This window comes from Ascaphus truei, chromosome 7, assembly GCF_040206685.1.
Source record: "Ascaphus truei isolate aAscTru1 chromosome 7, aAscTru1.hap1, whole genome shotgun sequence".
Lineage (NCBI taxonomy): Eukaryota > Metazoa > Chordata > Amphibia > Anura > Ascaphidae > Ascaphus > Ascaphus truei.
In genome coordinates, this window is record NC_134489.1 from 19003918 (window position 1) to 19031224 (window position 27307).

Genomic DNA, 27307 nt, shown 5'->3' on the forward strand with positions numbered 1-27307 from the left:
ATACAGACACAACATGTAAATAGTCATTGTACACAGCATGTACCTAAATCATCACAATGCTTCTAAAATAGAAAATTAGTTAACCTGTTGTGTAAAAAAGGAAGAAAAAAAAAACTTTCAATAAATGCAAGTGGATTTGGTCAAATTAACCCAGGTGCCCAAGCACCTCCATGGCCTCGTACTTTCCCCACCCCCTTTCAGGTGAGTTCAGACAGGATAAGCGCGCGCACGTTCGCCACTCTTTTGCTTTGGTGGGTGGGAGTTTTTCAAACTGAAAACGACACCCAGCGGCGAAGCACAGCGTTGACGCCGCTGCACTTGAAGACAAATGAAGTTGTAATTTCAAGCGGCAGCCGCGTTACGTGTACTTCGCCAGCCAATCACAAACACACAGTCTTTTTTTTTGTTTTTTAATGTCCCGCCTCCAATCGCATCATTCTGTCTGCTGGGGATGAGCACACATCGCCCAGCAGAGAGGCACAGACGCGCGGTAGTGTACCAGCCTGTCTGAGCTCAGCCTTAGTTTGCAGCGAGATCCCAAACCGCCCCCATCAAAAGCGAGCAAACCCTGTTGTTGGACAGTGTATCATAAGGGCCGTCAGGGTACCACCTTTCATGATGTCTGCAGGGCACTGAAGGGGTTAAAATAAAACATTAAATTCAGATCTGGAGAGATTTTATTTTTTTTAAGCAGTACACATCTCTAAAAGTGTTAACCAATAGGAAAATCCACACCGGCAAATATCTGTAAAAGGATGTTAAGAAGAACCCCTTTTCTTCAGGCTCTAGGTGTTTTTTTCTAGCAGCAAATGGGGTCAAATAAAAGGTAGAACACTGAAACTGCAGGGTAATAAATGGGTCATTTTTAAAGCAAGTGCAAACTGTTTTTGTAATAAAGCTCACTTACCATCTTAAAGAGAGTCAGAAACGTTTGTTTCCCCCCCCCCCAGTAACTAAAGCTAGGCAAGTATCCTGATCTATATATAAATATAAAATCACCAACCAGCAATGAACATGCTGGATGCACACTCATCCATGAAACATGCAGATGTAGGAGCACAAAAGTTCTGCAGTCGCGATCCAAATCACTGAATCTTCCCACTGTGCCTTTCATTTGATTACAACATTCCTACAGTCAAAATGTATTTACCTATGACACCAAAGTTATTCAGCGCTCTCACCACTAATTGTGGCATTTGCCATCTTTTCTCCACCGTTATTCTTTGTGCTGTGATCTCCTCTAATAAATAAAAAGGACTGCAAATGTCAGTCAGAGGAATAAACTTCTATCATTAGGTAACACACCAAACAAAAAAAACAAAGTAAATAGACTATTGTATTAAATGACTTTATTTTGGTTTACATAAAGCATTACATTCTTTTTCTCCCCCTCCCCCCCCTAAATCATGAGACCAATATGAATAATTGGAATCCTTAACAAAAATGCAAAAAACATTCAAGGGTAAGGTACAGGCACAGTTTTCCCTCTACAAATAAGGATTACTTTTCTTTTACAATATCTCTTGCGATAAGTTCCTTCATAATCTCATTGGTGCCACCGTAGATTGGCTGAACACGGGAATCCACAAAAGCTCTGCAAAAATAAAATAAACAGGGGAAGTATATATTTCTTACTTGGCATCTTTTTACTAAGCGATAACAGGGAACGACGGGGTCGCAAACCTGTCCGAAACATACAAAATGCTCCAGATGTGGTATCTTTATTTACTGTACGGAGGAGGGTTTGTGTCACTTTTTTTTACCACCATAACCTTTTGAATGTCTGGTTATACCCACGTACCAGCTTCACTGGTGAAACGCAAAAGGTCGAATCAGCTGTCCGAGAGTAAATTTACTATTCACGTCTTTATCCCAGGCTGTGCTGAAAAGCCGTGCAATACAGCAGGCATCCATTTATAGGGGTCCATGTTAAAATGGATGAGAAGTAAAGAGTGACTCACTGTGCTCATTTGCATGTCATTACCCAGAACCCCTGGCTGCAGTGCAAGCACTGTTTGTGAAGCAAAAATTGGGAAAGACAGGGTTGCAGACCTGTCTGAGACCTGCTAATGCACCACAAGTGGGATTTTTATTTACTTGGCATCAACACTTCCTTGCCACATGGTCCAGGATCCACTTTAGGGTCCTGCCTTTCCTACAATTTACAGCCAACCAGAAGCAAAATGGCCACCAGTTGCACACAAAAGCAGTGAGAGTGAGAATTTGCTTCCAGTCAGAAATGTTCCGTTTTAGCTTCAAACCATTGCAGAGATTTGAAAGCAAGAGAATAAGATATGTGGAATGAAGTGCTTGTATGGCTTTTATTCAAATGATAAAGAACATAATGAAAATGGATCCAGTTAGAAAGGGGATACTGAAATGAATTCACACTTACTTTGCAATGGGATATTCCCACATATAGCCCCAACCACCATGAAGTTGGACACCTTGTGTGGCAACCGTGTTCTGGAGATCAGATGCCCTGCAACAGAAGAACAGCGGGCGTCTCAAAACATGGCACATCTTGAATACAAGAACCCAAAACCTGTACAACACTGGATCCAACGGGAAGCACTATATAGTCTCAATTACATTGTGAAGAGGGTGTAATATTTTGGGGAAGAACCAAAAGTCAGACAGCAAGGTTTGGCAGCGTTTTGATTTGTTTTGTTTTTTAAACCATTTGTTATATTTTGGAGAAGTTATACATGGAAAAAAAAAAGTGTAAACAGCAGTTAAATAAATATATTGGTACTTTTCTTAACATACAGTATGCATCCTGTTTAGCCAAAAGAAAGGAGAGGCAATCTCACCTCCCTACTCCAGAAAGTGACCTTTTGGGGTTTCTGTGACTACAGCCAGGCAGTCTAAAGTAACCATCACAAATTGCAGGAATTTGCCCATAAAGTTCAAAAAGTGTCTGCCACATTTGTCAGCAGACATACTTCAGTGTTAAATGGAACTCTGCTTTATATGCCTATCACAGTGGAATTTTAACATCCACTTTCCCTTCAGTAGACAATGCTTTGAAAGATCAAGTGGAAACAAACACCCAACTTTTAAAAGGGCTGGAAGGACGGCACCATGGAGACAGGAACAGCAGTGAAACTGCTTTACCACTTTAATGTCAGCTCAGTAATGCTGGGCTAATAATTTACAATTTCAGCAGATGTTTAGCCCTTTTACTTTAAAGGATCAGTCAGAGATCATGTCCAACAATTAGAAGAATTAGCTAGTAAAGTACATATTTTCTGCTTGACAACACTACTCAGAATAATACTGTGATTCAGCAGTACAGGATCGCCACAGGTGTAGGCTGAAAGTCTAAACAACAAATATACTTCAGACATGAGGTTTTCTGTTGTCAGAATACTGGTAGATATGTTTAATCTTCCCAACACAAGGAATACCTAATGGTATTGGAACAATGTTGAAATATATTGCGTCTCATGTTGCATCCCGCGATAACCTGCTTGTTTATGCTCCAATACAAGTGCCTCTCATGCATACCAGTATTTTGCCATGGAAGCAGTAGAAGAGTCCAAGCGTTTCTCTGCATGAAGCTGAAGACAGTTGTCCAAAAAAGAGCGGCCCACACAGATCTGCGTTTTCATCTCTGCCAGCTTGTGCTGCACCGTCTTAAGAGGAACGGGGGGGGGGGGGAATAAAATAAAATAAGACTAACAACGACCGATTAAGCATTGGTGTGCAAGTGTCATTATCAAGAAAGGTTTGATCTGCATGTAAAAAATATACAGACATACGTGCCCAAGTAAAGACAGACAGAACCCAAAATGTAAAAAAAAAAAAAAAAAAAAAGGAGGACTGTGGCATCCAACCCATGGAAGAGAGGCCCTGACGTTTTTAGAATACCAGCCCCTTCATCAGATAAGGACATCTGATGAACGGGTTGGAACCCCGAAACGTCAGGGCCTCTCTTCCATGGGTAGGAAGCCATTTGTACATTTCTTGATCAAGCATTTGGAGTGTGCTGTGTCATTGTATTTTTATATTGTGGATAAAATAGGTGGTCTAGGGGGGAGGGGGTTCCCCCACCTTTGACACTAGCACCATGCTTATTAGATTTCATTTTTTGAATTCTGTTAGTTGAAATATGTATATGTATGACATTTTTTTTTTTTTGTGGATGTTCCCCATTTCTAAAAAGTTTTTGAACAAAGTCAAAGAAAATAATTTTTTTGTTAATTCCTAACAAAAAAAAATAAAAAAAAGGCTGTGCCACGTATGGAAAAAACTTACTGTGTGGCACCCATGCCAACGTGGCATACAAGACATTTGCTTGCCACAGCATGGTTACACAAACTGCATTCAATCTGAACCCCTTCAGTGTACATCTGTATCGCCCCAAAGGCGGACAGCCTTTGGTGCAGCGAAAGGGTGTGAGCAGTTTGGTGATGTTAAAGCTTCTCTATTTCAAATCTGAAATTCACAAGCCCTTTTAGCCCCTGTACCCAGTTTTCTAACTCTTTCTGACCATGAAATGTCTGTGAATTGACTGTATAACCCTGTTCATTTAATGTAGCCATGTATTGTTTATAAGAGACAAAAAAAGGGGCACTGCTGTGATCCTGAACAGTGTATCTATAGGATAAGAGGTAGCCCAGTAAGGCAAACAGTTTATCTTGCAGCCTGTGTTAAAAATGGGGATCCCAGGCTCCAAAGAACAATGTGGAAAAGGAAATAACTCTGGCACACAGACAACCTGAGAAAAGTCATCTTCTAATAAGACAGCTAATGCCAGAGAAAGGCAACATATATAACAGCAAATTTAAGTACAGCATTTTATTTAAAACCTATATATCTTAATCAATATAAGGATTTCATAAAACACAATATTGTATAAACACAGAACAGCTAATTAAATAAAAGTCCCATGTGCACAATGTATCCCATGTATACAATATTGTGTTTTATGAAATCCTTATATTGATTAAGATATATAGGTGAGGTTTTAAATTAATTTTTGTACTTAAATTTGCTGGTATATATGTTGCCTCTCTCTGGCATTAGCTGTCTTATTAGAAGATGTAGGAAGGAGAGTAGGGGAGCGCAAAAAAGAAATATGAAAATATAGAAAAAATGAATAAAAAATATATTAAATAATGAATAATATTAACTAATAAACTAAAAGCAGACAACTGGTATATTATCAGCGTACTGAAAGGCTGGGGATGTGTGAGGGAATGACACACAAACCTAATGGCTATATAGCACAATACTATCCACCCTAGTGTAAGGGGAATAACCAGGGGTGGTGGGGAAATGATAGCTATAAAGTAATAAGGACTCACACGGCCATGAGTGAATCTATGCCATTCAAGGTGTCTTTAGCACTGGTGAACTGACGTCTCGTCCCGCTGAATGTACAGTGGTACAAAGACGAGACGCCAGTTCACCAGTGCTAAAGACGCCTTGAATGGCATAGATTCACTCATGGCCGTGTGAGTCCTTATTACTTTATAGCTATCATTTCCCCACCACCCCTGGTTATTCCCCTTACACTAGGGTGGATAGTATTGTGCTATATAGCCATTAGGTTTGTGTGTCATTCCCTCACACATCCCCAGCCTTTCTGTACGCTGATAATATACCAGTTGTCTGCTTTTAGTTTATTAGTTAATATTATTCATTATTTAATATATTTTTTATTCATTTTTTTCTATATTTTCATATTTCTTTTTTTGCGCTCCCCTACTCTCCTTCCTACTATCCACTGAGGATCGCTGGGACGAACCTCCTCGGGTCAAGCAGCATTACCTACGACGGCCAGTATTATCTCTTATTTCCGTTGCCCCACTGTGTGTGTCTGTATATCATATCAGACACATTAGAGTATACGTTTCTCTCCAGAGTGAGCTTTATTGGAGCGCCCTAGTTTCTTTCCACTTATTAGAAGATGTATTGTTATAACTCTATGCCCAGGACATACTTGAAAACGAGAGATAAATCTCAATGTATTACTTCCTGGTAAAACATTTTTATAACTAAAAAATAAACAAATAAACAGAGCATCGCCAAGGCTCCTGCAGACTGACACTCAAGTGGCATTAAAAGTCGGTCATCCGACTTGCTCACTGCGTCACATGCTTTACAGCTGGATGTAAGGTACGATACCAGCAGCTTAGAGGGTGAGGATTGCTGCCACCACCAGCGTTGCTTTGCTCTCATCACGCAAGAGGTTCTTGCGTAGCGTGTGTCATATCTGCTGTCATGGTTACAGCCAAAAGAAGTAAAGTTACTGGGCACTCAAAATATGCACTGCATTATTTGTTTTACTTTTACTCAAAAGATCGTCCATCCCTGGGCTATACCATTTACATGAGTGAGCCTGCACTTGGCCCTACTTACTGCACTTGCACCAACTAAACAGGAATTAAGTAGGCTTTATTCTAAGTTTGCTGAACCCCCCAAAAACTAAGTGTTGGCACATTTGTGGCTTAAAATGTGAAACGGTCAGTGTTCATATGTAACCCTCTCACACAAGCATCCAGCAGTGATGTAATCAGCAGGATAGTTAGGGCTCCAACTGAATGACCTGTAAGTGCGCAATGGTTTTTCCAAATGCCTTCCTCTGTGTGACGTAGTTCCTGGTTTCCTCAAACATGAACTCACAGCTGGCAAGGGCCATGTCGGCAATCAATAACCTTTCCTGGAAAGAAAGAGATGGGAGAAGTGTCACTGTGGTTTGTAGTTTCCCCTCATAACCTTACCATAGGCAAACCAGTGGTTCCCCCTTGTATTCATAACCAAACAAGAGTCCAATTCCATGATTAAGCACAACATTACAAATGAAAAGTTGACAGACTGCCATGTCTGATTTGGGCAACTTGGAAGCAGGAAGTAAACTTCAGCACACCAACCCAACGGGAGTGTGCATCGTGAAATTTGGGAAGCGAGAGCCCAACTAAATGCCAAGTTGTATGATTATTGTACAGGCCTAACAGATGGAACACCAATCTGCAAGTAGTAAGGCAGAATTCTCTACGAATTAAACGCCTTTCTGTTCTCCAACATCGCCCCAGTCTTCACTCTCGGCAGACAGGATAAACACTAGTTAAAAAGATTCTCCAAACGGAAGTGTAAATACACGTTAACTTAACAAAAGATTGAATGGCCCTGGTTTTGTTACCTAAAAAAACTTTTTTTTTTGGGTAGACTCACCTGGGGAAGTTCTGCCATCAAATAGTAGAAGCCTCTATTTTCCTCTCCCAATAAAGCTTCAGCCGGAAGCCTGACATCTTCAAAGAACAGTTCTGCGGTGTCCTGGAACAAGAGAACAAGCATGTTTGAGGAAACGGTTACAACCAGGTATTTGTGTTATATTTATTATAGGTAAAAAAAAAAAAAAAACACTTTAATAAGCTTTAATCCCATGATTCTGGTCAGGAAGCAAAGTTTAATATGCTTTTTGATGTTATCAAATAATTAAAGACATTTCAAATGGTGTATAATTCTAGTGGTGAATATAACATCTTACAATATTTAAAAAAAAAAAAATTAGAACTACAGGTAGTTTCAAAATGGTATATGTTAGTACACACAATCTTATGCTTGGATAAATAACTTTACATACGTCTTGTATAATTCAGCTTCATAATTCATTCACTCTTAATTGAATAACTTTTTATTTATTTTTTAATCTATTTCCAGCAGTTTTTGAAATGTCTGATGCCACACAAAAACCCAGAGGATGTCATAAAAAATACTTTCAAACAAACAGCAAACGAGAACTAATTTACATTTTCTAACATGTTTCTACATCACCGTCCATCAAATTCATTAATAACACTGTCTACATCTAAAAGATAAGAAAAGGTATTTCATCTCAGGTCCTCTTACGGTCGATCCTCAGGTGTAGCGTTATTCTTAAACTTCTCCACAGAATGTTCACTGCCTAGAACAGGGGTGCGCAAACTTTTGCCCCTGCTCGCCCTCTGCTCGAGCTCCCCTCCTTACCTTGTCTCCAGCGTCAAATGACACTGCGGGGTCACGTGATGGCACGTTGCCATGGCAACGTGAAGTCACTTGACTGCGGCGTCATTTGACGCGTTGCAGCAGACAAGGTAAGGAAAGTTGCATAGGCCTCACGCGATCCACCAGCATTTAATTTAAATGCCTTGTGGAAGAGAGCAGGCCCTCTGCAACCGCCGCGCCCCTTGGAAAATATTGCTACCCCGAGTTTGCGCACCTCTGGCCTAAAACATACTGACACGTCACGCAGTCAGTAGCGCAGACGTCACCTACCTGCGCCTTCAACCCAATTTTTTCCAGTTTCCCTCCCTTGACAAAACCTTTAGTGCCATTGTCCACGAGGAAGAGGCTGATTCCATGTGCGGGGGTGCGGGCCTCGCGGTTTGTGACGGCGACGACAATCACCACATCACTCATCCAGCCATTAGTAATGAATACCTGCAAAAGACAGTGGTAAAAAAAATTAATGACAGTGTTTGTGTTGCCAGTATTAAAAAATAAATAAATAAAAAGCAGAGCTGGCCGTTTCCCCCGTCATGCATTCTGTATGAAAGGTCCTTTATCTTGGTTCAACCATTAGATGACCTCGATGTTCTCGTCATCCAGGTTGGCAGATTAAGAAATGTCAACCCAGCACCAATTTGTGTTAACAGCACTAAAAACAATATTCTTTTATCTGGCCTCCCACCTCTGTCCTTTACAATCCATTCACAATGCCGCTGCTCAAATCAGCGCCTGCTATTCTAGACGCTATTCTAGGAGATTCAAACCATCTCCTGTGCTTCTGACATCTCTGCTGGCTTCCTATTCATCTCCGTATCAATGATCAAATTCTCATCCTTCCCTTTTGAGGCTCTACTTTGCACCCCCACAGATCTGTACTCCGATCTCTCGTTACACCTCTACTTGCTTCTTACCCTTAACGGAAGTACGCCTCGTCTTGGCACCGTTTACCCTCTACAGCCCACTCACATCTCTCCCTACCTAGTTAACTCTCCCACTCCATACTTGTCAAGCACCTGTACTCCCTTTTTAAAACACAGCTGTAAAATGTACCTCATTAGATTGTTTGCACCTACAGTACGGACTCCAGATGCCCTTGACCTCCCGGACTGGCGGTCTATTCACTTTTAATTCCTACCGTGTCTGCAAGTCTCCCAATATACCTCTTTGATTGTAAGCTCTTCGGGACAAGGTCTCACTCTGCCCAATGTCATTCACTTGCTGCTCTACTCCAATAGTTTTTACTTTATTTCCCCTGTATGGCAGTTTTTGGAAAAGCGCTGTTGGCACTATAACACTACAATTGTTCATCTGTAAACCTGCTAAATTCATCATTTCAGAAGTGTGATGCAAAGATACGTATTCGGCGAGAGTCTGTGTCTAAGTAATCTGAACAATAGATTACTCAAAGCAATGCAAGTCCTGCTGGCAGTGAAAATGTTAATATAACATGATTAGATATTTCCTTTTCCTTGTTAGGGCTCCCAACGTTTGGACTATTGGAACAGTGGCAGTAACAATACCCCACCTTACTGCCATTCAGTATCCAGTCACTTCCATCCTTCTTGGCATTAGTACGAACCCCTTGCAAGTCACTGGAAGACACACACAGGAAGAAAGCAGTTATTTTAGGCAGCTTCAGCCGGACTCAGTTTCATTTCATTCTCTACTACCACGCTCATGACCTGGGCCGCCGACAGGGGAGGGTGGCACAAGGGACAAGCGTCCGGGTCTTCTGCCTCTGAGGGGCCCGGCGGCCGGTACTGTGCTGGCGGCCCGGGGGAGTGACAGTGAGGGGGTAACCGAGCTCAATAATAAAAGGTTAAGCCCACTTGGTTACCCCTGATCCGTGTGTAAAGGTCCTAGACTGTCAGCTCTTGGACCGGACTGTCGTATATGCATCACTGAGACTGTGTATGAATTATGTGACAATACAGTATTTTTGTGTTTTTGCCGTTCCAGGAGTGCTAGCAAGCAGAGATTGCGGGGCTGGGAGTTTGAGGGTAGGTTTTGCGGAGAAACTTCTTTCAGATTGTGGCCATGTAGTTCCCGAGTTATGGGATACCCCAAAGATGCACCCGGGAATCAGGCAAGATATTCGGGCACATTGAAGCACAGTGCTCCGGCAAAATCCTACCCTGATTTATTTAATAAATGTATATGCTTGCACCATTGTAGATGTGACTGTGGGATTTCCAAGTCCGTGATTCTGAGACACCAGATGGCTACCAAGCTTGGCGCCACTGTGTGTGCTCGGGGCCCGGAGTTGAAAGCCTCAGGGATGCCAAGGTGTTGGCACAGGAGGAGTACTGTAGTTATCTCTGAGTACCTCTGTCCGGGTCTAACACAGGGCTATCCGGCGACCATTTGCCCTTCCCCAGACTTTGCGGAGCCTGGACAGCGGGTGGGCTCGATATGCTAAGAGGCATGTTGGCGCATGCCCCTTAGCAGAATCCAAATTTGTACCCACCTGGCTTCAGCATACCGGCAAATCGGTGATTGGCTGGCAGAATTCCCATGCGCTGATTGGCTGTAGTGGTTTCTGAATGGGACTCTAAAACCTATAAGAAACCCTGCAGCCAATCAGGACCTCAGATTCCAAGCGTCAAACCATCAGCGGCAAATTCAAGTTACGAAAAAGACGCGAGCCGGCTTCAGAGATCTTTACTCAAGTAATTTTTTAAGTCCCGCTTTTCAGGGACGTAGCGGTCGCGGCTGGAATTGCATTCCAGGACTTTCGTGAGTACCTCCCAGTCATTGGAAAGGGCTCCTACAGATGTCGGTTGTTAACATTTCGTTCCAAGGAAGATTTATTTCGTTAGCCCCGTTCCCAGTAAATGTGTTTTCAGTGCAAATTGGGTGTATGTCTAATCGTGGAATAAATTACAATTTAATTTTACTGCTTTGTCTTGCTCAATCAAATGATCCCGGTATAAAAGGTGTTAATAAACTCCCGGTCTCCCGTGACATGGGGGCCGGACGTAACTCTAGTCCTGGGCAATCTGTCTGCGACCCTGCTCATGACTAAAGCCATTTTCCACTTGATGGGCTGCATCTATTCAGCTACTCTTCGGCCCAGAGCCACAAATGGGAGCTAATCTTTAGCACGCCTTCACTTGCATTCTTATGAATGGGAAGCGAGGCGTGCTAAAGATTAGCACCTCTGTTGTAGAGCTGGGCCTTAGTGTTTGCAGATTGTCAACGTTTCTCAACTTCACATCTCAAAAACAGAAAACTCGTTAGGGAAATATTTTACTTGCCACAGAAAAGACCTCAACACGAACGATTACATCATCATCTTGCCAAATTGGACTCAAGTTTGCTTGGCCCTGTGCACTATACTCTGTAAATGATGCTGAATAGGCTAGCATAATAGAAGTCCACATATGCAATATTGATATAGCTGAAAGGAATGCATGTGCCTTTGCACTGTTTGTGGTGTGTGTTTTACCTGCCAGCCCCTGGCTCCGTCATAGCAATGGCCCCAATGCATTTGCCTGCACTCATGTCGGGAATGTATCGCTGCACCTGGCTCTTGCTCCCGTATCTTGAGATATAAGGCATCACTATGTCGGAGTGAAGACTGAATCCCGGGCCTGTGCAGTTCACATACATCCTGGAGAAAAGAAGAAAATCTTCATTTTGTAATACACACAGACACAGACAGACACACAGACACAGCAGGAAATTGCCAGTATCCCCAACAATGATAAACCGCTGATGTGTCGTAATGATTTTTTTTAAAGATGTCAGAAAGGCCACTGTGCACCATTACAAAAATGAAATGATTCATATACACATAGATTGTAAGCTCTCCGGGGCAGGGAGTTCCATTCCTATTGTCTGACTGTGGCACTTATTCTATTATAAGTGTGTGTGTGTGTGTGTGTGTGTGTGTGTGTGTGTGTGTGTGTGTGTGTGTGTGTGTGTGTGTGTGTGTGTGTGTGTGTGTGTGTGTGTGTGTGTGTGTGTGTGTGTGTGTGTATATATATAGCTCCATTAATGTACATAGCCCTGGGACATACTTGAAAACGAGCGGTAACTCTCAATGTATTACATCCTGGTAACACATTTTATAAATAAATAGCGCTTCACAGCAGTAATACATGTGACAATCATATAAAGAACAAGTAATACAAATAACACATAATGGGAAGAAGTGCTGCAGACATAAAGGAGGTGTTCGCAAGAGAGACACAAAGTACGATGGGAGAGGTAGGATGAGATCCAGGATAGATCTTTGTTACAAATACCAAGAGTATGGAGAATGTGAAGGAGTAGAGGGTGGTCCACAGTATCAAATGCTGCAAAAAGGTCAAGTAATATTAGCATAGTGGAATGACCTCTGTTTTTGGCAGCATGGAGGTCATTAGTTATTAGTTATTTTAGTGAGGACTGCTTCAATGGAGTGAGCAGTGCGGAAGCCAAATTGTAGAGAGTCTAGGAGAGAATAGGTGGTGAGAAAATGGAGCAAGCGAGAGAATACAAGACGTTCAAGGAATTTAGAAGCAAAAGGCTGGAGGGAGACAGGACGATAGTTAGAAAGACAGGTAGGGTCAAGCTTACTGTTTTTGAGTAATGGTATAACTGTTAATGTTTGAAGGAGGAGGGAAAGGTACCAGAGTAGAGAGATAAGTTAAAAATGTGTGTGAGCGTAGGGATTCTAGTAGGAACAAGAGTTTTTAGGAGATGGGAGGGAATTGGACCAAGAGGGCAGGCACGTGGTAGAGGGAGAAGAGGAGATCAGCAACACACATCCTCCTCTGACAGCGTAAATACTCGAGGAAGGCAGGAGGAGAGATAGGAAGCGGTGTAGGATGAGAGGATATAGAGGGAATATCCTGACGTATGGATTCCACCTTTTCCTTGAAATAGTCAGCAAAGTCCTGCGGTGAGATGGAGGAAGAACAGACAGCAAAGGGTGGTCTGAGTAGGGAGTCGAAGACAGAGAAGAGTCTGCGTGGGTTAGACTTGTGCGTGTTGATTAGTGAAGAAAAGTAGGTTTGTTTAGCCTGAGAGAGGGCAGAGTTGAATCAGGATAGCATAAATTTGTAGTGAAGGAAGACTGCAAGAGTGTGAAAATGTAGTCCGTGTCTCGGGTTAGAAGAGCGAGAATGACAGAGAGAAAGCATGTAGATCGAGGGAGAGGATAGGGCAAAGTTGTAGTTCCTGGCCAGGTTATCAGGGTCTGGAACAGAGCTGAGAGAGGGAGGAGCGTAAGTGGAATCAAATCTGGTAGGTTAATAGAGCGCAGGTCTCTGTAGAAATAAGGGGTAGATGGAGGTGGAGAAGAGGAGAAGTGAGAGAGAGAAAATGAGATGAGGTGATGGTCAGAGAGAGGTAAGGGGGAAATGGAGAAATCAGAGTGAGGTTTTTAGTGAAAACCAGGTCTAGGTAGTGGCCATCCTTGTGGGTGCTAGCTTCAGTCCACTGTTGAAGCTCAAAAGAAGAGGTTAGAGAGAGAAAGCGGGAAGCCCAAGGGAGAGAGGGGTCATCAATGTGGCAGTTGAAGTCCCCAAGGAGAAGAACAGAGGAGTCTGAGGAGAGAAAGAAAGAGAGCCAGGATTCAAAGTGAGAGAGAAAGGCAGAAGGGGCTGAGTAGAGGTAGGTGGGAGATAGATTACCGCCACATGGATAGGGAGAGGTGAGAAAAGCTGGACAGTGTGAGCCTCAAAGGATGGAAAGGCAAGAGAGGGAGAAAGGGTTCTGTAATGGCAGAGAGAGGAGAGCAGGAGCCCCACGCCTCCACCCTTGCCATTAGGGTGCGGTGTGGGAGAAAGAAAGGCCACCATAAGAGAGGGCAGCTTCCAATGCAGAGCCAGACTGAGTGAGCCAAGTCTCAGTTATAGCAAAAAGGAGCAGAGAGACGGAGAAAAAAAAGTAATGCACAGAGAGGAACTTGTTAGAAAGGGAGCGAGCATTCCAAAGGGCACAGGAGAAAGGGAGAGAGGAGGGAGGGTGGCAGGGGATGGGTATGAGGTTGGAGGGGTTGACACCAGAAGGAGTAGAGGTTGCATGTGGGAGGCGAGGACATGTAGAAATAAAGCAGGTACCACGATTGGGAAAGATATCCCCAGAAGCAAGGAGGAGAAGCATGGAAAGAAAGAATGTGTGAGGATGATTTGTAGGGGCATGTTTTAGTGCAGGGAGTATAGCTGTGTAGTGTCAGAGGGCGCAGGTAAGAAAGGAACTGAGAAGTGGCGAAGCAAGGAGAGATCGAGACATATGAATAGAGAAAGACCTAACGAGGCTGGTAGAAAGAAACGCGTGTTTTGAAAAGAAATGAAGTCAGAGCAAATATAAATAGTAGCAGCGGCATGGCAGCAATACAGGCATACCCCACATTAACGTACACAATGGGACCGGAGCATGTATGTAAAGCGAAAATGTACTTAAAGTGAAGCACTACCTTTTCCCCACTTATCGATGCATGTACTGTACTGCAATCGTCATATACGTGCATAACTGATGTAAATAACGCATTTGTAACAGGCTCTATAGTCTCCCCGCATGCGCACAGCTTCGGTACAGGTAGGGAGCTATTCAGGACGTGCTGACAGACGCATGCGCGAGCTGGCATTTGCCTATTAGGCGATATGTCCTTACTCGCGAGGGTACTTTGTAAGGAATCGGGGAAACACGTCCTTTGCAGCGTGTTCCCTCCTTACCTGCTGCCGTGGCCACTGTTCTTGCCCATGCGCGCTCCCCCGCTCTCATTACAGAGCGCGCGCGTACCCGCAGCTCTTCTAGCTGCTGCACGGAGCCTGGTCCCGCCTCCCACGCTTTACATGCAGGCTGCTCCCCCAGTGTGTGTCTCTAGTTATACATGTTTAACAAGTCACCTGACTGAATTAAGTTCTACCTAGACAGCTCAGTTAACATGAGGCACATTAAAACAAATGGTACTGTATGTCTAATCAGACTGTTGTCCTACCAAGGTGTTAGCAGTTGAATTTACTAAACATTTTCACTGCAGAGTCAGTTGAAGACAGGGTTTAAGGACATTTTACCAAGGTGTTAGCAGTTACTGCAGTCTTTGTAAAGTGCCGAGTACACTGGGCGCTAAATAAAGATATACATGGTAATGTGCAAGAGATGAAAGCAGCAAAAGTGCACGTCTAAAACTCAATTCTAATCACCCAAATAATTGTTTGCAGAATGTATAGATTACAGTTGTTTTAATGTGACCAAAAAAATAAGGTTTTCTATTACTTACTGTTCCTCCCACACAATGGCAGATGACAGAATATCACCACCAATGCCACCATGTTCTTCTGGAATACTGGTGCCCAGAAGCCCTTGCTGTCCGGCCTTCTCCCAGACTTCCCGACTCACCTGTCCGTCTTTCTCCCATCTACAAGTACAAACAGACAATAAAACCTTCACTGTGAGAAGCGACTGCATCTCATTGCTTCGGGCACAAACAATGAAAGGGTTAAGGGGGGGAAAAAAGTGGAAACTTTTGTAAAACCTCCACATGAATTAAAACAGAATAGTCTTGTAGTCAGAGATCATCTGCATACACTTGTATTTAGCAATAACACAGATAGTTCATTTTTCAAATCATTCATCTGGCACATAGGATTTCGAACCAGCGTCTTAACGCCTCCCCCCAAAGCGATATGGTTTTTTTTCTCCCTTCTATGGGGTAGATCCACAGAAGTCCACCGCTTTTGCACTAAAAACGTGACGTTTCCGAAATTGGGAATGGATGTTATTTTTAGTCTTCTTAACGGGGATCCACAAAGCTAGCGAGACGCAAAAAAAAAAAATGAATGTCCAGTCGTCAAAGTACCAGCACTAGTAACGGGGACCTTCATGTCGGAGGCGTGTTTTGAAATACACTGCACATGCGCATTGGTCAAACTTGAACGCTGTTATTAATGCATACACTAAGAACGCATTTCTCATGTGCGTGATCAAAAGCCAATGCAAATAATGAGATGTTACATTAACACTTATTTTGTTTCCATTATTTGTCGTGTCCTTCATTTTAATTGTACATCAAAATGAAATATTAATGAATATTGTTGAGGTATGTATGGATGTACATTATTGTAAACACATACTTAATACAGTAATTGTTACATTATATACCATATTAGTTCACACAAACATATCACTTTAATCACAAACTATAGTGTGTTTCAGATATTTATATGATTGCATATGTACATACAAGAGTGATTACCAGGGCCCGACAAACTGGGCCAAAACCCACTCGTCCCCCACAAAAAAGTCACTCGCCCCCCTCCCGACACTTACCTGCGGCGGGGTGCGGTTGCGGGGTCCTGACGGCGTCTCCCGGCCTTCTGCTGTCTTGTCGCCTTTAAAATCATGTTGTTTTTCTCCTGCCGCACTATTCAAAATGACAGCGCGGCCATGACCATGGCAAAGGGACGCTGTGACGTCTCGTGGCACCGCGTGATGTCGCACAACGTCCCGTTACTATGGCAACACAGCGTCATATGATGCTGCACGGCCATTTTGAATAGTGCTGCAGGAGAAAAACATGATTTTAAAGATCAAGACGGAGAAGACCGAGGGACACTGGTAAGCAGTCGACAGCGGCCACAATGCAGTCGCCCCGGGCAACCGCATTTTTCAAGCCCTGGTGATTACCATATAGCTCTTTGAATGGAAGGGTTAAATCCTATACTCATTGCTTTCTGGCTATTCCCAGAAAAAAAAAACTCAATGATAATCAGGGCCTGGGGGGGCACAGGAGGCGCAGCAGGAAGCGCAGCACAAAAAGTTTGTGCTCCCCTGCGTTAGAGACATAAGTAAAATTAAACTAAGCATTTAGTAATTTTGCTGCTCTATGCAATGCACCTCATTGCTTGTGTTTAGAAGTTAATGCACCTACATACACAGTGATTAATCTATGTAGAGTCAGAATGGATTAAACTCATAAAATGCAGGTACAGCAGCAAAGGTTAATAAGCATGCAATATCCAGGGCCGTGACAAATCCTTTCATCACACACTTAACCACTCAGTCTAAAACTAAAGCTCCCTTAACTCCTGCTCATCAACTACCTCCATTGAATATGCTGTTAATTCACTTCCCCGTGCTTGAGATTTTGGTCTCCTTTGTTTGAACATTGTTGATCCCTTCTCCAGCTTGACATGGCAGCATAATGAATAGTGACCTAAGGCAGGGGTGCACAAACTGGGGGGCTGGGGGCGCAACATTTTCTGGGAGAGGGGAGGAGGGTGCGGTGCTTACAGAGGCCCTGCGCTCTTCCCCATAACATTCAAATAAAATGCCGGGGGCTTCTGGTGACGTGTCGCCACGACAACGCGGATAAAAGGTGTGTGTGGGGGGGGTGTGGGGGAGAGAGGAGAAGAGCAGGCAGGGGGCGCAAACAAACAACAACAAAAAGTCTGCGCACCCTTGACCTAAGGGATGTGATTAAGTAATAATCCCCAAAGAACAGGGCATTACTGGCCAATAATGCACTGGCTGGAAGAGTTGAAGGCCGGAGGCGAAGCCGTGGGACTTTAACCCAGCCAGGGCATAATTGGCCAGTAATGCCCTGTTCTGAGGGGATTATTACTATTATAGGCTAAATGTAGGCATTTTTCATAAATAATAGACACTTTTGTATAGTTATATACAGGCATACCCCGCATTAACGGACGCAATGGGACCGAAGCATGTATGTAAAGCAAAAATGTACTTAAAGTGAAGCACTACTGTTTCCCACTTATCGATGCATGTACTGTACTGCAATCATCATATACGTGCGTAACTGATGTAAATAACGCATCTGTAACAGGCTCTATAGTCTCCCCGCTTGCGCACAGCTTTGGTACATGAAGGGAGTCGGTATTGCTGTTCAGGACGTGCTGACAGGCGCATGCGCGAGCTGCCATTTGCGTATTGGGCGATATGTCCTTACTTGCGAGTGTCCTTAAACCGGGGTATGCCTGTAGATTGTTTTAATTAAAATAAAATGATAAATATATTAAAGCACTTCTATACACTTACACTGCAGCTATCTATATCCACACACTGCCGCCCCCTCTGTGTACACACACACACACACACACACACACACACACACACACTGCAGTGCTACACACACACACACTGCAGCGCTACACACACACACACACTACAGTGCTACATACACACTACAGCGCTACACACACACACTACAGCGCTACACACACACACTACAGCGCTACACACACACACTACAGCGCTACACACACACACACTACAGCGCTACACACACACACTACAGCGCTACACACACACACTACAGCGCTACACACACACACACTACAGCGCTACACACACACACTACAGCGCTACACACACACACTATAGCGCTACACACACACACACTACAGCGCTACACACATACACTACAGCGCTACACACACACACTACAGCGCTACACACACACACTACAGCGCTACACACACACACACTACAGCGCCACACACACACACACTACAGCGCCACACACACACACACTACAGCGCCACACACACACACACTACAGCGCCACACACACACACACACACTGCAGCGCCACACACACACACACACACACTGCAGTGCTACACACACACACACACACACACACTGCAGCGCTACACACACACACACACACACACACACACACACACTGCAGCGCTACACACACACACACACACTGCGGCGCTACACACACACACACACACTGCGGCGCTACACACACACACTGCAGCGCTACACACACACACACTGCAGCGCTACACACACACACACTGCAGCGCTACACACAGACACACTGCAGCGCTACACACACACACTATAGCGCTACACACACACACACTACAGCGCTACACACACACACTACAGCGCTACACACACACACACTACAGCGCTACACACACACACTACAGCGCTACACACACACACTACAGCGCTACACACACACACTACAGCGCTACACACACACACACTACAGCGCTACACACACACACTACAGCGCTACACACACACACTATAGCGCTACACACACACACACTACAGCGCTACACACATACACTACAGCGCTACACACACACACTACAGCGCTACACACACACACTACAGCGCTACACACACACACTACAGCGCTACACACACACACACTACAGCGCCACACACACACACACTACAACGCCACACACACACACACACTACAGCGCCACACACACACACACTACAGCGCCACACACACACACACTACAGCGCCACACACACACACACTGCAGCGCCACACACACACACACACACTGCAGCGCCACACACACACACACACACACACTGCAGTGCTACACACACACACACACACACACTGCAGCGCTACACACACACACACACACACACACACACACACACACACTGCAGCGCTACACACACACACACACACTGCGGCGCTACACACACACACACTGCGGCGCTACACACACACACTGCAGCGCTACACACACACACACTGCAGCGCTACACACACACACACTGCAGCGCTACACACACACACACTGCAGCGCTACACACACACACACACTGCAGCTACACACACACACACTGCAGCTACACACACACACACTGCAGCTACACACACACACACTGCAGCTACACACACACTGCAGCTACAAACACTGCAGCTACAAACACTGCAGCGCTACACACACACACTGCAGCGCTACACACACACACTGCAGCGCTACACACACACACTGCAGCGCTACACACACACACTGCAGCACTACACACACACACTGCAGCACTACACACACACACTGCAGCGCTACACACACACTGCAGCGCTAAACACACACACACACACACTGCCGCGCTACACACACACACACTGCCGCGCTACACACACTGCCGCGCTACACACACTGCCGCGCTACACACACTGCCGCGCTACAGACACACTGCCGCGCTACAGACACACTGCCGCGCTACAGTCACACACACACACTGCCGTGCTACAGTCACACACACACTGCCGCGCTACAGACACACACACACACTGCCGCGCTACAGACACACACACACACACTGCCGCGCTACAGACACACACACAAACACACAGCCGCGCTACAGACACACACTGCCGCGCTACAGACACACACACACTGCCGCGCTACACACACACACACACACACACTGCCGCGCTACAGACACACACACACACACACACACACACACACACACTGCCGCGCTACAGACACACACACACTGCCGCGCTACAGACACACACACTGCCGCGCTACAGACACACACACACACACTGCCGCGCTACAGACACACACACACACACACACACACACACACACACACTGCCGCGCTACAGACACACACACACACACACACACACTGCCGCGCTACAGACACACACACACACACACTGCCGCGCTACACACACACACACACACACTGCCGCGCTACACACACACAGACACACTGCCGCGCTACACACACACAGACACACTGCAGCGCTACACACACACAGACACACTGCAGCGCTACACACACACAGACACACTGCAGCGCTACACACACACAGACACACTGCAGCGCTACACACACACACTATAGCGCTACACACACACACACACTACAGCGCTACACACATACACTACAGCGCTACACACACACACTACAGCGCTACACACACACACTACAGCGCTACACACACACACACTACAGCGCCACACACACACACACTACAGCGCCACACACACACACACTGCAGCGCCACACACACACACACACACTGCAGCGCCACACACACACACACACACACTGCAGCGCTACACACACACACACACACTGCAGCGCTACACACACACACACACACACACACACACACACACTGCAGCGCTACACACACACACACTGCAGCGCTACACACACACACACACTGCGGCGCTACACACACACACACTGCAGCGCTACACACACACACACTGCAGCGCTACACACACACACACACTGCAGCGCTACACACACACACACTGCAGCGCTACACACACACACACTGCAGCGCTACACACACACACACTGCAGCTACACACACACACACACTGCAGCTACACACACACACTGCAGCTACACACACTGCAGCGCTACACACACACACTGCAGCGCTACACACACACACTGCAGCGCTACACACACACACTGCAGCACTACACACACACACTGCAGCGCTACACACACACTGCAGCGCTAAACACACACACACACACTGCAGCGCTACACACACACACACACACTGCCGCGCTACAAACACTGCCGCGCTACACACACTGCCGCGCTACACACACTGCCGCGCTACACACACACTGCCGCGCTACAGACACACTGCCGCGCTACAGTCACACACACACACTGCCGTGCTACAGTCACACACACACTGCCGCGCTACAGACACACACACACTGCCGCGCTACAGACACACACACACTGCCGCGCTACAGACACACACACAAACACACAGCCGCGCTACAGACACACACTGCCGCGCTACAGACACACACACACTGCCGCGCTACAGACACACACACACTGCCGCGCTACACACACACACTGCCGCGCTACAGACACACACACACACACACTGCCGCGCTACAGACACACACACACTGCCGCGCTACAGACACACACACACACACTGCCGCGCTACAGACACACACACACACACTGCCGCGCTACAGACACACACACACACACACACTGCCGCGCTACAGACACACACACACACACACACACTGCCGCGCTACAGACACACACACACACACACTGCCGCGCTACACACACACACACACACACACTGCCGCGCTACACACACACACACACACACACTGCCGCGCTACACACACACAGACACACTGCAGCGCTACACACACAGACACACTGCAGCGCTACACACACACAGACGCACTGCAGCGCTACACACACACAGACGCACTGCAGCGCTACACACACACAGACGCACTGCAGCGCTACACACACAGACGCACTGCAGCGCTACACACACACAGACGCACTGCAGCGCTACACACACACAGACGCACTGCAGCGCTACACACACACAGACGCACTGCAGCGCTACACACACACAGACGCACTGCAGCGCTACACAGACGCACTGCAGCGCTACACACACGCACTGCAGCGCTACACAGACGCACTGCAGCGCTACACAGACGCACTGCAGCGCTACACAGACGCACTGCAGCGCTACACACACGCACTGCAGCGCTACACAGACGCACTGCAGCGCTACACACACGCACTGCAGCGCTACACACACGCACTGCAGCGCTACACACACGCACTGCAGCGCTACACACACGCACTGCAGCGCTACACACACGCACTGCAGCGCTACACACACGCACTGCAGCGCTACACACACGCACTGCAGCGCTACACACACGCACTGCAGCGCTACACACACGCACTGCAGCGCTACACACACGCACTGCAGCGCTACACACACGCACTGCAGCGCTACACACACGCACTGCAGCGTTACACACACGCACTGCAGCGCTACACACGCACTGCAGCGCTACACACGCACTGCAGCGCTACACACACACAGACACACTGCAGCGCTACACACACACACACACTGCAGCGCTACACACACACACACACTGCAGCGCTACACACACACACTGCAGCGCTACACACACACTGCAGCGCTACACACACACACTGCAGCGCTACACACACACACTGCAGCGCTACACACACACACTGCAGCGCTACACACACACACTGCAGCGCTACACACACACACTGCAGCGCTACACACACACACTGCAGCGCTACACACACACACTGCAGCGCTACACACACACACTGCAGCGCTACACACACACACTGCAGCGCTACACACACACACTGCAGCGCTACACACACACACTGCAGCGCTACATACACACTGCAGCGCTACACACACACTGCAGCGCTACACACACACTGCAGCGCTACACACACACACACGCACACACACTGCAGCGCTACACACACACACTGCAGCGCTACACACACACACTGCAGCGCTACACACACTGCAGCACTACACACACTGCAGCACTACACACACTGCAGCACTACACACACTGCAGCACTACACACACTGCAGCACTACACACACTGCAGCACTACACACACTGCAGCACTACACACACTGCAGCACTACACACACTGCACACACTGCAGCACTACACACACTGCAGCACTACACACACTGCAGCACTACACACACTGCAGCACTACACACACACACACAAGCTACAAACTGCAGACAGCCACTTACTTTGCAGCTACACACTCTCTCCTCAACTCAAAATGAAGTTGTGTTCACAGAGGGAGGGGGAGGAGTCACTGCCTGCTGCTGCTTCCTGGCCAATCCCCTGCCCTGTCTCAGAGCTGTTCTGACAAAAGGAAAAGCTGATTGGCTGGAAATAGAAACATTGAAGCTGCCAAAAATTCCGGGCATTACTGAAAGAATAATGCCTGGAATTTTAACCAGCGAGCAGGGATTTCAGTAATATGCCCGGAATTTTACAGCTTTAGCCTATAATAATGAATAACAGACTGGAAAACCCTACCCTAGGAGCAAAGAACCTTTAGCCATTGTTGAGTAAACTAATCACTTAACCGCACCTTGAGACCCTGTCACGGGGATACAGGTGATAAAAAACAGCATTCACGTTCTGGGCTTTAACCTCAGGAGGGTCAAAGTGCATTGTTGCAGCAGGCATACTGTTCATGGACTATGGTGTACAGTAAATGTGATTGTTTAAAACAAAAAGGAAAAAATAAAAAAGATATGGGGGTGGGGCAGAGGGAAAAAAATGTCACCCGCAAATAAATCAGGTATTAATGATCAAATTCAACGTAGTCTGTGGAGAAATCCCAGCCATGCCATTAGTGAGCAGTGGGGTATTAAGAAAGGTAACCACCAGTCCACACGTTACTTACTGTGTGTGGTGAGGGACTACTTCCTGTTGGAAGAATCTCCTGGCACTCTGCCTGAAGATGTCATGGTCACCGGAGAAGATGCGTCTCGTGCCGATGTCCATCAAGGTCTTGGCATGGGACGTCTCTTGACGGAACGCCTCATCGCTGGCCCGGGGCTGGCTGTGCTGATACCTGGAAAGACACTTGGTGAAGGTCTGTTCAAGATCTAAAGATTATCAAAAAAAGTACGCTTATCAGAAGTCAGAATTGTATCCGTTACCGGGAATCTTACCATCACTCTGTAGCAATGCTGGGCACATTCAGAAAAATCAGAACCTCAAATAAGAATATTTGGAGAAAACTGCAGGCTTGTAAATGACCTTGTATTTATTTGTTGAAATACCAACTATAGTTCAATGTTGTCATAAACATTTGTCCTGAAGAAGTGTATATTCCTTGCAGGTTGGGGGTATCTTATAGGGGACTTCTTTATAGATTCAATTATAGTGTACAGAGCTGTGAAGACCTAACGGGTTCCCCCTCTTGAGTGCCAAAGTAATTATCGATTCCAGAAATAGTTAAATAAATTGACCTACAAGACGCTCCAAACAAAGGGCACGCCTGCTGTGTGTGATAGCTTTAAAGAAAATTAAAGCAGTCCAAACCGCTGTTTTTTTCCCACTTTAATATGTGCATCAATAAAATCCACACAGTGATTAAGTAATTAGCGAAGTTGCCGATCGATCAAGATTCAGCTTGTGGATTCACTAAATGGCTGTCAGTGCAGCAGAAGAGGCCCAAAGATGCAAAGTTCTGTGGAAATGATCATATGACCAGGCAGTAACTAGATACAATTGGTGCACTGCTAGAGAGAGGGCAGGACTCAAAAAGGGGTGTGCCACAGCCTGTTTTAGAAGAGGAAGGGGATGTGACTTTGTAAATGGTTGCTATAGAAACGAAAAAGGCTGTTACATTATAATACATTAAAAATGTATTTCAGAGTTATTTTTAAAAAAATGTATTTTCTCATAGTACAGAACTGATTTAAAAAAAAAAAACACGTAGGATATTGTTTGGTCTGCAGCTTTAAGATATTGTAACATGAAAGATACATTATAATAAAACACTGGGCTATATATAGTGTGTTAGGCCTTGGACATGGTCAAAAAGACCGCGCTGAGCCGCGCTGAAGGGAAACATTATCCCTATCAGCGCGGCTTTAGAGGGCGCTTCCGCACGCGTGCCGAGGCGTGTGGAAATGCAGGAGACAGGCAAGTTTAAATTTTGCCGCTCATGCAAGCGCAGGGCCTGTCACGTGACTGCCAGAAGCCAATGGCAGTCCGTGACGTCGGCGCCGTGACGCCCAAGCCCCGCCTCCCGCCCTGCACACAAGCGCGCTCGCTGACGCTCATGCAGGGACAAGAAAAATCTCCTGCGTGAGCAGGTGAGCGTCAGCGCTGCCCAGCGCCGCTCCCTGCACCATGTCAAAGGCCTTAGACACCACACCAAATCAACATTTGAGCTGATCTGCAGCTTGGCACTATTGCCATGTTGATCACGATCGGTTGTGGGAGGTAGGAAATGCAAAGTATTACTTTGTTTACCGTACAAATTAGCATGTTAATTCCCATTTTAACATGATCTGCTTTAAAGCAGCAATCTGCGCTGATCGTCATTTAATTCATTTTCTTGTTTAGTTTAAACTTACTTTAAAAGATCTCTTTTTGCCCTTTCCAACGGGGTTTATTTGTAAAATCTGGTGTTCCATTCTGTCCGGGAGGTTAAAATGGAGCTCTCTCCAGAACCTAGAGATTTTATCAAATCATTGTAAAAACAAATTAAATGAAGAAGAGCAGGACATGCTTAGGGGCCACACATGGAAAGAACAGAACCCTATGCAATGCACTCAAGGAAAACCTCCAAAATAATGGACTCACTCAGTTAGGTTTTTTTTTAAATTATGGTTTTATATTGAGTTTTGATAACATTTTATTGGATATTATTTTGAGTCTATTATTAGGAGGATGTCCACTGCGCAGGGTTTTGTCCTTTCCATGTGAATGTTTCACGACTACCTTAGTTACACCCATCCTTGATCAGTTTAGATTATACGGGACATTGTGTGGGGCAGCCACAGGGCATTTTGTTCATCAGTATTCTTGCTTAGGTGCCAACACAATCCTCTGAAGTTTCATTCCTGCCCATTCGGCAGCAAGCTTGTCCGCCTTCCCCTATGTGGCACTCTCAATGTCAGCAGAAGTGGGACAAAGGTCAGAGCAGTGACAGAGCAAGATATAAAAACAGAATGTGAAATGTGTTTGGGCCCCAAGCAGCTTAAGTGTGCCCTGACCCCCTTGCTGTAGTTATTTGACATTTTATTTTTTAAAGTTTACTTTGTCGTGCCTTTTAAACTCAGATGTTTAATTACAAGGGGGGGGGGGGGAATCAACAATGTAGCATTGGTGTTTGATGGCTTATGGAAGCCTACAGTACATATAGTCTTAAATACTTGAGGCCCTTAAATCAACCATTAACTCCAGTTCACAGATGATAGCACACTTACTTTTGCTTGCAAAACACTAAAAAATTAACCCCAATAACAACCCATTAAACCCAACAAATATCAGTAACCAATATTAGGCATTTGAAAGTTGAGGCAAAAAAAAGGAACATGTAAGCTTAGGACATATGGATAACAGCAATGTGTTCAAGCATAGATTACCCCTCCAGCACTGTGTACAAAGAGACATGGACGTGGATGCAAGGAGTTGTAAATACATTGCTTAAAGTTTTCCTTCTTTCTCTTCTTGTGAATTGTGGTGAAGGTGTCCTGCTTGTTATCTGCTGAATTGAAAGATATTTTTTGGAACTGTGGAGGGGGACCCCGCACTATAATCAGTGGGCAAGAGGAAAATAAGCTATTTCTGATGCATGAGATGAGATCCACACAAGGAACAGGGACTCACCTGACTTGTACTCCAGTCCACACAGGGGTCCCTGCAGAAGCACAAGGGACATGCTTGGAAGAGATGCGTTTAAGGTGTTTGGCTGTTTTCCTTAGGAGCTGCAGCCTGGTAGCCATGGTGGAGATTGCTCTGTTAAAAGCTGCAACAGTGACAGGGTGTATGTAAGGCAAGGCAGGAAGAGGGGAAAAAAAGAGAAAGGGAGGAGGAGGAGACTGATGCCTTTTAGCCCTAACTGTGCACCGCCTGTTTCCTTTGCTAGACACAATAGTCGCCCACTAGTGGCTTTCTGTGGAAGCTCAGGCAGCCTCCCTACACTGCTTCTTTGATTGACAACAAGGCTAATTAAATTAACTATTTACTCGCAGTAC

At 45.8% G+C, this 27307-nt stretch overlaps 1 protein-coding gene and 1 long non-coding RNA gene across 2 annotated transcripts in view; one reads left to right on the forward strand and one right to left on the reverse strand.

Annotated features, from left to right (window-relative positions):
• Positions 1 to 27307, forward strand: part of LOC142498779 (uncharacterized) — an 80513-nt gene that overhangs the window by 934 nt on the left and 52272 nt on the right. The window lies entirely within an intron of this gene.
• On the reverse strand, positions 1333 to 27131 carry ACADL (acyl-CoA dehydrogenase long chain). The gene is made up of 11 exons (XM_075607197.1): positions 26940 to 27131; positions 23995 to 24165; positions 15212 to 15349; positions 11447 to 11611; positions 9524 to 9590; positions 8266 to 8430; positions 7183 to 7284; positions 6557 to 6670; positions 3511 to 3638; positions 2396 to 2482; positions 1333 to 1594 (listed from the first exon to the last, which is right to left on the reverse strand). Exons 1-11 carry the CDS (start codon positions 27053 to 27055, stop codon positions 1501 to 1503), a joined length of 1347 nt encoding a protein of 448 aa, XP_075463312.1. The 5' UTR covers positions 27056 to 27131; the 3' UTR covers positions 1333 to 1500.

Coding starts and splice junctions, on each gene's coding strand:
- ACADL (XM_075607197.1), bottom strand. CDS start 27,055: ATGGCTACCAGGCTGCAGCTCCTAAGGAAAACAGCCAAACACCTTAAA. Junction 15,350..23,994: donor GTAGTCCCTCACCACACACA/GTAAGTAACGTG, acceptor TTGTACTTGTAG/ATGGGAGAAAGACGGACAGG. Junction 2,483..3,510: donor GCTTCCATGGCAAAATACTG/GTATGCATGAGA, acceptor CTTCTGTTGCAG/GGCATCTGATCTCCAGAACA.